The sequence below is a fragment of the Durio zibethinus genome, chromosome 2 (assembly GCF_047325235.1).
Source record: "Durio zibethinus cultivar Kanyao isolate XHJ-2024 chromosome 2, ASM4732523v1, whole genome shotgun sequence".
Lineage (NCBI taxonomy): Eukaryota > Viridiplantae > Streptophyta > Magnoliopsida > Malvales > Malvaceae > Durio > Durio zibethinus.
In genome coordinates this window covers 7,819,750-7,831,351 of record NC_143163.1, presented here as the reverse complement: position 1 = coordinate 7,831,351, position 11,602 = coordinate 7,819,750, and the positions used below count along the sequence as shown (strand labels likewise).

The window sequence follows — 11,602 nt, the reverse complement described above, 5'->3', positions numbered from 1 at the left end:
TGTTGATACTATTTATAATAAAAATTTTTTTCCACTTTCTGAAAGGATTCAAAATCATAAAATTTTCGTTGAAAAGCTGTGATTTGTGAATGACGTTGATGCTTGGTTGTGTTCTTTTGGGTAGGATTTTTGGTATTGGTGTTTCGGAAATTTTGGGCGGTGGCCCCTTTTATAATCATATCTTTTAGATGTCGCTCTGTGTTCCATGTGGGCACGGTGACCATCCTCACAAAATGTTAGACACAGTCCTTTTCCTATTCATAGCCTTTTTCAGCACAAATATCTCCACATGTAATGTTTTTAAAATTTTATTAATTTTATATATTCACAATCACATATATACAAAAATTACATTTAATAATTTTAAAAATATACGGAAAAAATCATATTATTTGAGACCTCTAAAATCTTTACTAATATACAAGCAAAACTAAAATTGCCTTTTTATTAGAAAAAATTACGATTGAGAGGATTTTTAATTGGCAGAGAATTAGGTGCATTGTAGCTACGAAAGGAGGGCATTCTTTTTGCATTATTCTAAGGACAATGAAATATTTATTATGTACGCAACAAGCGTCTTCAATTTTATAAACACCTATAGTGACGAATGTGGTTGGCATTTTCTTTAACGACGGGGAATCGGCATTTTACAAGTAAAGGGTTGCTCCCAATCACCAACTTTGAGCAAATAGGCTACCATTCTTTAGAAGTTAAAGGTGCACATTCTGCCTTTTTTTATTAAATGATATTTTTAGTCTTCATTCACGTTTGTTTCATTCACGTTTGTTTTCAAAGAAAAACTAAAAGAAGAATAGAAGGAACAACACTTTTTTAAGTTTGGTAGTTGCATTTGCTATTTGCTAAAGTATATTATTATTCAATATTGAACTTGTCCTTATGGTTCAATTTAATTGAATTTTATTATAATATTTTAATTTTTTTATTTTTAAATAAATATTTTTAATTTTGTCGATTCTCAAAGTAATGAATTGAAAAGTTTTCATTAAATATTTTTTTTTTGTTTTTGGTATAAAGAATATGTTATACGAAGTATTGAAATTTGAATTTCAAACTTAATGAATATTATCTCAATGGTATAGATGAAATGAATTAAACTTGAATTCAATTTTATTGACAACCGAAAAATTTATATCAATTTCGTTATTTTTTATTCAAAATATCAACCTTGTTGAAGTAAGATATTAAAATTTAACATTAATCCAAGGTAAAGTGATAAATTTAATCTTAACGAAAAGATGGTTTTCCTTTTTGGTCATTGAAATGTCATCCATGATAAGGTACAGCAAAAATATTTGTCATTTAACTAATTTATGAATGAGTCATGTGACGACTACTTGTAAAAGATGAGTTTGCTTTTTATAGGCTCAACTTTTTTATTACGTTTCCAGAGTTCATGTCTTAAAATCTGCCGCTTTCCATTTTCTGACGTATAAGGATGTTTGCACTTATGGTGCAATGCCAATGTGTACAATAGCAAGGAAAAAAAAATGGTAATAATCACTACCCATTTTCACCAAAGTTTGCCAGAAAGCAAAGCAACCATGCTTTTAAAGTTAGAAATCGAGCTACTTCAACTCAACCCAGAACACAACTGAAACCATCAAAAGACAGATTTTTATGTTTTCTTTTTAAACGTTCTAATTCTAGTTTCATTATCTTTCTTGGCTTTCTAGTTGCTTTAAAAGCTGAAGTATTTGAGAAGAGATGTATATGTAGAGATGTTTCCTGATTATTGCATGAGAAGATCTGCTTGTCAGGTATGTTAAACTTAAGTTTTGTTTCATTAATGATGCTATAAAATATTTCTAATAATCAAGAAAGTACTGATTGTGAAGTGTAGAGGTAAGGAAAGGAAAGCAGGAAAAGTTCTTTGGGTTAATTTTTCTATGCATTGTTTGTATTTTGGATGCTTCTTTGAATCTACTGAAATGGTTCCTTGTTTGTTGTCTACCAATATGTTGATTGGCAACTTGGGATTTAATTAATCCTTTATTGTTTGCTTGCTTTTCTTTACATTAATTTTCTGTCTTAGCGTTTGATATATGAGAATTTCTTTTATTGAATCATTGTAGATCGCTGCAAATTCTTACTATTATGTATCTTTCTGTACTGGAAAAGAATCCGAATTTCGGTTCTTGGTTTCTTGCTAATTTTATAAGATGGATCATGAATGGTCAAACTCTACTGTCAGCTAATAATTCATTCCATCCTCATGTAGTAGGCAAAGAGTTAAAAATATTCCACTTGATTTTCCTATTCTGATATTATATAATGTGAATGTTTCAAGGCTTGAGAAGCAAATTGGAAGAAAATGGGGTGCCTGCTATCTACACCAGACGTTGCAGGGGTAACCAGAAGGAGACCAAAGAATATTGGGGAAATTGTAGTTTTTGTTCCTGGACTGAGAATTCCTATGCCACTTGATTTTGCTCAGCCACTTGGTGAAGGACTATCCAAGAGTTTGGTTGAACGTCTATCAGCACTTAGAACACGTATGGTGGTCATGGCGGGTCAAGAAGCACCTATGACTACTAAGCCCAGAAGAACAGCTACACAACATGGTTTAATGACTTCTTCAGAACTTTGAGATTTTCTATGGTAATTGTTTTATGTTATTATTTAATTAAACATTGATGTTATAATGCAGGAGGTTCAACGTTGGCTGATCTGCAGCAGGCTCTTGAGGATTACTTGCCAGTTTTGTTGGGGCTAGTTGAAAATTGTATGTACATTATTAACTAGATACATGCTATGTACCATGAAAAAGAAGCATTTCTTAGATAATGATATAGTGATAAAAATGTTGAGAACGTATTGGTGTGTAGAAATGGATATTTAGTGATTCTTGTCTTATAAAAGATCCTAATTATTGCTCTATGTTCGGCTTATGTGAAAATTTAGTGAGGAAAAACAAGAAACTTTCAAGTGATATATATATATATATATATATATATATGATTTTCTTGTTCAAAATGACCATTTATCCAAAAAAGACTTTCATGTTCAAAATGAAATTGAACTCTACAAGCCAAATGGTCAAACTATTTATTTAAGTTACAAAAACTAATCTCTTTAGTTCTCCTTTTGAGCTTTTGGTTTGTAGCTTGGAAAAGATCTTATTTTTTGCCATGTTCTCCGTTTCAGAGTAAGTCTTTATATATCTTTTTGACTACATACAGGTAACCAGTTAAAACATAACTTGCAATTCTGTTGGATAAATCAGGAAGATGATGGGGAGGTGAATTATCAGACCTGATTCATAATTTTTATATATGAGACCCTTCAATTGCTACAATTTCCCTTTCAAAGAGTTTTTTTTATCATGCAGGAAACTACCATGTCAGATTCTTGGTATGAGTTACTATCAGTTTTGCACTTGATGGCAGTTCTATCATTATCACAGGCCAATATATTGCTTCTTCGTAACACATCTGCTGATGGTTATAAATCTAAAATATTAGAAGGTGAGGCTAATTGATTCTCTCTTATTCATCTGCTGCTGTAGCCTATTCCTATTCTCTCTCAAGGTTTTCATACTCTTGGTAATAGAGGACTGGGAAAACGTGTGGCAAAAATTTGATCCATGCATTTTCAGTACTCTTTGCCGTCTAACAATATTAACTAGTACTTACATTTATCTTAATTGCCTATTCCTGTTCTGTGACATTTTTTATACAAGTGCCAACTGAACTAGTACTTGACATTTATCTTAATTGCTCTCTGAATTTTATCATTTCAGTGTAATGTATGTGAATATGCATACTGTAAAATCCCTTCTATTTATGTTACAAATATGAACAGGTGCCATGTGAGGGTTTGCTAAGAATTTTGTGTAGCAAAGGTTGCATTAGTTATCCATCATGACTGCAGTAGACCCTTAGTTTTGTAAATGATACATGATTTTTATCAGATGTACAAATATTGACGCATACTTGTAAGGATGTCCATCCTTTTGATTTACTAGCATCAATACGCAAGGTTGCTTCAACCTATCTTTTAATGCTGAAACAAGTAAGCTTCCTTAGTCTTAGACTGATTCCTGTAATAATACCATGAATAAAATCTAAACCTTGAATATATGAGACAACTGTGCAAAGTTCGCAGTAGAAATTTTCTTATAGCAGATATCCCCTGAACTTAATTTTACATTAATTCTAGTCTTTATGTTAACTTTTATCTGCAAAATTTTAGTTTCTTTTCAATCTTTGCAATGTTTCTTCTTTTTGGATAATTAATTGGGTGCCACAACCTGGGGTGGCCTTCCCTATCCCTTATTATTCACTTGAAGATCACCTTACTTTAAGGAAGGGGAAATGCCAACTGATCCTTAGGTAAATATTACCTCAGACAATGGTAAATGTCAATCTCTTTTTCTAAGTTGATAATCCTAAGGCGGTATGCAGGAACTATAAATTAGATGTTTCATTTCATTTCTTTTCCTTGCACTTGATGTCGACCTTCTCTAATAATCCAACTAAAGCTACCATTTACTTCTTTTCTATAAGAGTGCAAACGAGCATCCGTTGATATTTTATTAAAGGCAGCGGGATATCTGGATTTTGCTGTCCAGCACGTTCTACCCCAGTTACCCTTGGGACTCAGGTTAGCTCAAAAGATTTCTGCCTAGATTTCCTGATTTGAATTCTAATACCTGTTTCCTTTTCCTTATGTATCATAATACATTGAGGTCATGTTTGGTATATAGAATGATGCATAGAATAGGATGATAATCGTCTTATATTATGTTTGGCTTGTATCTAAAGAAAATGATAGGATTACAAAGAGGATTAATCATCCTCTTGGTATAGGATGATTCAATACTCTCAAAGCGGAGAGGATTATTTTTAATCTATGGAATTGAATTTACATATTCTATTATACTCTTAAAACTTACATTAATAATTTAAATTGTATAAATTTTGAGGAAGGATAATTTTGACCAATAAATAGATTATCTTATCTTAATTCTTGCATACATCAAACATAAGATAGGATGACATTATTTAATCTAATCCTATTTATAATATCATTTTATCCTATCCTATCATAATCTTGTGACCAAACACATCCTAATAGGAGTCAATGCCTGAAACTATTGTCTATTACAGGAATGATTTGCCATTAGACCTGACAGAGGGAGTGCTTAAAGCCCTTTGTTTGCAAGCATTAGGCCAGGTAATTTGTTTGTAATTGGTGAGATGATTTTCTTTTTCTTTTATTTAAAATATCTAACCATTTAGACAAAGGATGTTTCATTATTTGGATCTAAGCATGGACATTGGTTGTCTTATATCTAAGTGATGGCAAATTTTACAGTAACAACATTTGAGGATATAATGTGTGGCATACTGGTACAACCCAAATTCCATGCTAGTAATTAAAGAAAATGGAGATCTATAAAATGGCTGCTCTAGACCTAGAGTCAATTCTCTAGTTGTAGTCATTACCTAGCAGTGACGAAATGTTATTTAAGTTATTGGTTAAGAGTGAAATAAAAGCATAATGGGAGCAGAGCAGAATCGCTTTCTGATGTGCAATTAGGAAATACTGAGTTGACAAATTCTGGTAAATAGCAAATCCAACCAAGCACTGGTTTGGATAATCATTTGGGAAGTTGATTCTCGCTAAGTTCATATGCCCTGCAATCCTTGTAGAAACTGGAAACCGATTATCATGTCAAGCAAAAAGCAATTAAAGCAAACTGGAAGCATAACCTTATTGTGAAACAATGATTTTCTAGAGACCTTTGGATGGTATTTTGACCAAGTTATATATTTACATTTAGACTGAAGGATGAATAACATACAACTTAAACGTGTTGAATAGATACTTCTTGGAGGCTTAGTTCAGTCAGAATTGTATACAATAGAACTTACTTTCTAGCTAAAATTATTTGTCTCCACATCATGCACTTCTTTGGTTCTTTCTCTTTTAATTAGTTTCCTGCCTTCTGCTGCCTCTTATTTCCAAATATTTACAGGGTGTTGAGATTCAACTGGGAATGGCAATTGATAGTATTAAGGCCACCCTGGCAGTGAAAAGGAGGCTAGCATGTGAGATGGTTAAATACTGGCATCAGGTAAATTTATCATTCATTGCATGCAAGCAGTTGGTTTTCGTTTCTTTTTTATCTTTCCTTTCTTTTGTGTGTTTTCTCTGTTTTTTTGTGTATTTTTCCATCAAAATTAAATGAAAATTATTAGATTCGAATTATATATTTTTATTCTTTGTCATTAGTTTTCTCATCAATTTAATGGAAGCTTAATTTTGTTGGCCTTTGAATGGTTTAATCTTTTCATTTTTTTGTTGTATGTTACTTAATAGCAACTGATGTTCACCTACTTATAGTAATACCTTGAGAAAATGATGCAAACTAAAAGCCTGAAAGTTTAAAATACCATGTTTTTGGTTTCATCCTCTCGTGCAAGTATATTACTAGTAAAAAATCAGTGAGCTGAAACATTGATTTTATTTTTTGGCCAAAAAAAAAGCACTGATGCTATTTATTCAGATGCAATGGAATTTACCTTTTTCATTGATGGAATCTGATGCTACACCATTATGATATCTCGTTTTGCACTTTTTAACCTTCACATTGGCTCTTGATAATTTTAAATGCCTTGTAGTCATTTACTGTCTTCTATTTGTCTGCGATCGGTGATGTCTTTTGTTTCATTTTATTTCTCATTGATATAAATATATTTGTGTATATATATATATATATATTTATGTTTCATTTGTCTTTGACAGTTTCTGCTTATACATATAATGCAGGCTCAGGAGTACATAATGGACCTTCCACTAGCAAATGGATGGGGAGAAAAGCACAAGCTTTTTATTCAGTGGAAGCATGTTGAAGCTAAGGTATAAATCTCCATAACACCCGAGGCCACTACTCTCACTGCTTACTTTTGCAGTGAAAGTAGAGAAACAAGTGCTTGATGTGTTGGGGATTTGAACATGCAAGCATCTCTTGAGGAGCTAGTAGTTCATCAACATCTATCTGATCTCCTTGGTGGAGGTCTATAGCTGGTTCCTGGGGAGGATGTACATGTAGAATTTAGGTTTCTTCTGAGAGAATGTCTCTTTACCAAAGTTTATTGGTTTCAGTCTGCAAGGAGCTTGAGTGGGTTTTGATTTCTGCAACTTGACTATTCTCTCTAGCTCAAATCCAGTCTTAGAGTCCATATGTGATATACATTTATGGAGACCAAAGCACTCAATAAATGCTAGTCGCTTCCACATTTTCATGTGAAATGCCTAATTTCTCTGTTCAAAACACTTGTCTGACTAACATGTTTGGATGAAGAAAGCTGTTTGTCTCTAGCATAGAAGAAAATTATTTCAGTCTCTTATTGTTCTGGTTGATATAGAACACTGACTCACCTTTTGGTCCTCTTGATGGTAGACTTTAGTATCTAAGCATGAACATGACATATCCTTTTGTTCCAGGCTATTGCATACTATCTTCATGGACTAATCCTTGAAGAGGGAAACACATCTGCTGAGATTGCAGCAGCTGCTCTACAAGCAGCAGAAGAGTATCTCAAAGAAAGCAGAAAGGCTTGTGAATCCTTCCACATGACACTTCCTGCATCACGGTAGTTTACTTCTGACCTCTCTCTGTGTATAACTAAATGAATGGATGGATGTGTACAGAACAACCATTTCGTTATCCAGTTTCTTTGATAAAATTTCATTGCTTAAAAACGAGTTCTTGTCCTGAATCTTTTCCTTGAAGTTCCCTTACAATCAAAATGGTTCATTTAAGTAACCAGTTGGTTGCTATGAATGGATATGAGGAGATATGGACATGTAAAATGCGTTTACATTAGAACTAGAGCGTGTAGTATATTAGTGCTGCAGCCCCCTCCCCCTTCAAAAGTAAAGGAAAAAACCAAAAAGCCAAAAGATTAAAATGTAAAAACAGAATAGTACAGCTTGTTTGAGGGCCTGAATTGGTTTGGAGAGTAGATTGTATAGTGTTTATTGATTTATTTTATCCCAGATTTCACCTAGTCGATAGATGGCACACCCTACTGCAAATGGTGAAGGAGTTTTACTGTTGTGATTTTTTTATTTGTTTTTTAGATGCTTCTGTCATTCATCTTCACTTAAACATTACCAGTTATTTTTTGGTCCAGTAATCCTCCTCTCTGGGGAGCTAGCAAGTATCTTGCTGAGAGGATTCCAAAAGATATATCAAGCAAAACAATCAATTGGGACTCACAAAAACATGAAATGTAAGTTGCTATATTTTGCTTTTTTTTTTTTTTTTTCAATTTCCTTTCCTTTTTCAACTGTCTAAAAAGATGATGTGATATAAATTCACGTAAGAAAACATAGTCAAGAAAAGCAAGTTACTAAACACAACATTACCTATTTCTGGTTGACCCCCTTTTTCTATTATTTGCCATGACTAGGTTAAAAATCTATGGTATGTGAAATATAATTTACTTATTTTGTCAGAATTTGATTTCCAGGATTATGCAGTTGGCTCCAGCATTGCCAGACTTTGTTTTGTCCTTAAAACCTGATGAGTATCAGCTTCCTTCAATGGATCCCTCATGGAATGATTTACAAGTTCAAAATTTGTTTCCTACCAAGTGAAGCCTCAAAAAACATTAGATGTGTGTCAAATATTGAAAAAACAAGTGTAAAACATCTCAAGGATCATATGAAAGCTGTTGAATGTTTCCAATGTTTATTTATGATGGTTATCTTTTCTTTTCTCATTTGTGCTTTGAACATATTTATATATACTTATGTATAAGAAGGTTTTGTGCCTTCTTTTGTTGACAGTGGTAATTTTAAAATTACTTCAACTTTTTTTTTTAATTTATTTTTAAATATTTAAAATATAAAAATAAAATTATACTTTTATTATCTATACATTATATAAAAATTGAGGTTGTTGAACGTTAATTTTTTGGGAGAGGTTCCATTTGCACCTAGAGAAATGCCCTTTGCACCTTCTTATTAATTACACTCCACATTCAAGAGTTTAAAATTAATTTTTACTCATTACCCTCATAACCCCTAAGCCTTATTTTTCTTAAACATCCTCACACCATTTTCCTCTCAAAAACTGATTCATCCTAATCTCTGATACAATAAACCCCAAAAATTAATCTAAAATCATTAAGCTCTGGAGTTAATCATATCACTAAACTTCAAATTTAATTTTGTAAAATTTTTGCATTTTGGAAAACTTATAAAAATATCTTGAAATATAAATCTGGAAATTTTTAAAAACTACTAAAAATGCAAATATGAAAGCTTTTAAGAAATGCAAATAAAATTTTCTGAAATGTAAATCTAAAAGTTTTTAAAAATTAAAAAAAAAAAACAAATTCGAAAACTTGAAGAGAGGAAATAAAAATGAGTGTATAAAAGGCTGAATGATTATTTATCAAAGATTAATTAATTAATTTTATTTGAAGTATTTATAATAAAAAAAATTAAGGAGTGAAGAGATTTCTAGGGTTAAAATAGAAGCTCTTTTTTTGTTTTTATATTGAAATTTGATATTTTTGGAGTTATTTATGTGCCATTTTTTTAAAGATCGATAATGATCGTTAAATTAAAAAAAATTAAGTTTATTGGGTTTTAAAGTCGATTTGGATGGACTATGCAATGGGCTTAAAGGTATATTTGGATCCTGTTTAACAATAGCAAGGTGTGGTAGTGGGTCCAATTGCACTAACTTATATATGTTGTTCGAGTAACAAGGATGTGGCTTGTTGTAATTATCACTGTGCTGCATCCAATTTGTGGTTGGAACTATGAGGATACCGTGGATAAGGAAAACCCCAACCGCAACTTCTCCCTTTCCTTTTTTTTTTCTTTTAAATAATTTTATTTTATCAATTTCATATTGCTTTGTTTAAGAATTTTTTAATTATTCATTTATTTAAAGTGATAAGTAAATTTATATAATTACATAATACTTAAGAACGTAACAAAAATTTTGAATAAATATGTAAATAAATATATTTATACATAGAATTAATTATATAAATAAATAGCTATCAATACTTAAATCAACATAAAAATGAAATACATAAGAATATAAATATATTTATACAAATTTTAATATAATATCTTAATTTTTTTATTATTACATTTTATTTTTGCTATCCAAATATATTTATTATCGTTGTTTTCAATTTTATCATCTATCTAAATGGATAATAAACACAACAATGATGTCAAGATTGATTATTTTAATACTGAAATTAAGAATTATAATCATGTGATTAAAATTAATAATAGGATACAAATTTAAATAACAAGACAATGATGATGGTGAGGAAAAAATAAAAAACTATCATTAATGACATAAATCTAAAAATGAATTAATAAATTATTTTCATGCATGTTTTAATTTTATTTAACATATAAAATAATAATTAAAGGATACTCTAGAGAATATGATAACTACTTAAAGGTACAATTAGACAAAAAAAAAAATAATGTGAGTAGAAATAGAATGTTATTTTATAAATTCATCTAAGATTATTTTAGTTTTATAAATTTCTAAACATAAGGATAAAACAATGGTAACAGAATTTACAAGTACTTATCTAAGTACATTCAAATGAGAAGAAAAGCAATCTTAAATTTACTAATTGTATCATTTTAATTTAATAGTAATAAAATTTTAAAGTACAAAACATTTCTTAAATGATCCATACTACCGGCCAAAAGGCTAAGTAGATTGCGATCATCAACTTTCCTTTCGTTTTTTTTTTTCCTCAGTCCCGCTCGTTCTTTCCGTGTCGACAAAGCACGTAACCCTCTCATTCTTGTGAATCGAAGGATCCAGTTAAATTTTAATGATTTTTGTTTTTATATCATATAAAATATTTAAATTTATATATTTTATATTTTATTTTATATTAAAAATTGTGTCAAAATTATATATCAATATAAAAATATATTTTTTATTTTAATAAATTTATATATAATTATTATTAAAATTTTAAACTATATCCAATCACCGGTCTTGACATTTAATTTTAAAGAGATCAAAATTATATTTAATAATAATTTTTTAAAATTATCAAATCTATTAGTAATACAAAAATAAATATAAACATATAATAACAAAAATTACAATTACAAGTATATTAATATATAAATATATAATAAAATAAATATATTAAATAATTAGTTTTATGGTTTCTAACTATAATCACTAGTAATATTTTTTATAAAAATAAAATCATTATATTTTTTTACAATATTAATACATTATTTTATCATATTTAATATTTAAAATATTAAAGTGAAAAAAAAATCACAAAATATATTTTTTAAATAAAAAATTAAATTTTAAAACAACAAAGTAAAAACTTTGATATGATAGATTAAAACTTTCTAATATTTTACGTAATATTTTTATATTATAAAAAAATTTAAATTAATCATATTAATTATTTTAACATGTAATAATTTTTAAATAAAATGAGCATGCATATAGTAAAAAATTAATTAAAAAAAAACACAATTGAATATTTGTTAAGTCAGTTTTAATTATTATAATACTTGCACATATATTAAACTTGAATTTGCATGT

The 11,602-nt window shown here is 29.7% G+C and overlaps 1 protein-coding gene across 4 annotated transcripts; it reads left to right on the top strand.

Annotated features, from left to right (window-relative positions):
* Positions 1–1,483: 1,483 nt before the first annotated feature.
* Positions 1,484–8,846, top strand: LOC111309192 (uncharacterized). 4 transcript variants are annotated; one of them, XR_016330674.1, is made up of 12 exons: positions 1,484–1,778; positions 2,309–2,582; positions 2,669–2,743; positions 3,201–3,259; positions 3,350–3,485; positions 4,527–4,623; positions 5,130–5,196; positions 6,002–6,100; positions 6,796–6,885; positions 7,474–7,622; positions 8,150–8,264; positions 8,505–8,846. XR_016330674.1 is itself a non-coding variant. In XM_022908143.2 (12 exons), the coding sequence occupies exons 2-12, from the start codon at positions 2,333–2,335 to the stop codon at positions 8,629–8,631; spliced, it is 1,248 nt and encodes a 415-aa protein (XP_022763878.2). In that variant the 5' UTR covers positions 1,484–1,778; positions 2,309–2,332; the 3' UTR covers positions 8,632–8,846. The 4 variants fall into 4 exon arrangements, 2 of the variants coding, with proteins under 2 accessions (XP_022763878.2, XP_022763879.2); XR_016330675.1 differs by having other exon boundaries at positions 8,491–8,846; XM_022908143.2 differs by having other exon boundaries at positions 8,166–8,264.
* The last annotated feature ends 2,756 nt before the right edge of the window (positions 8,847–11,602 follow it).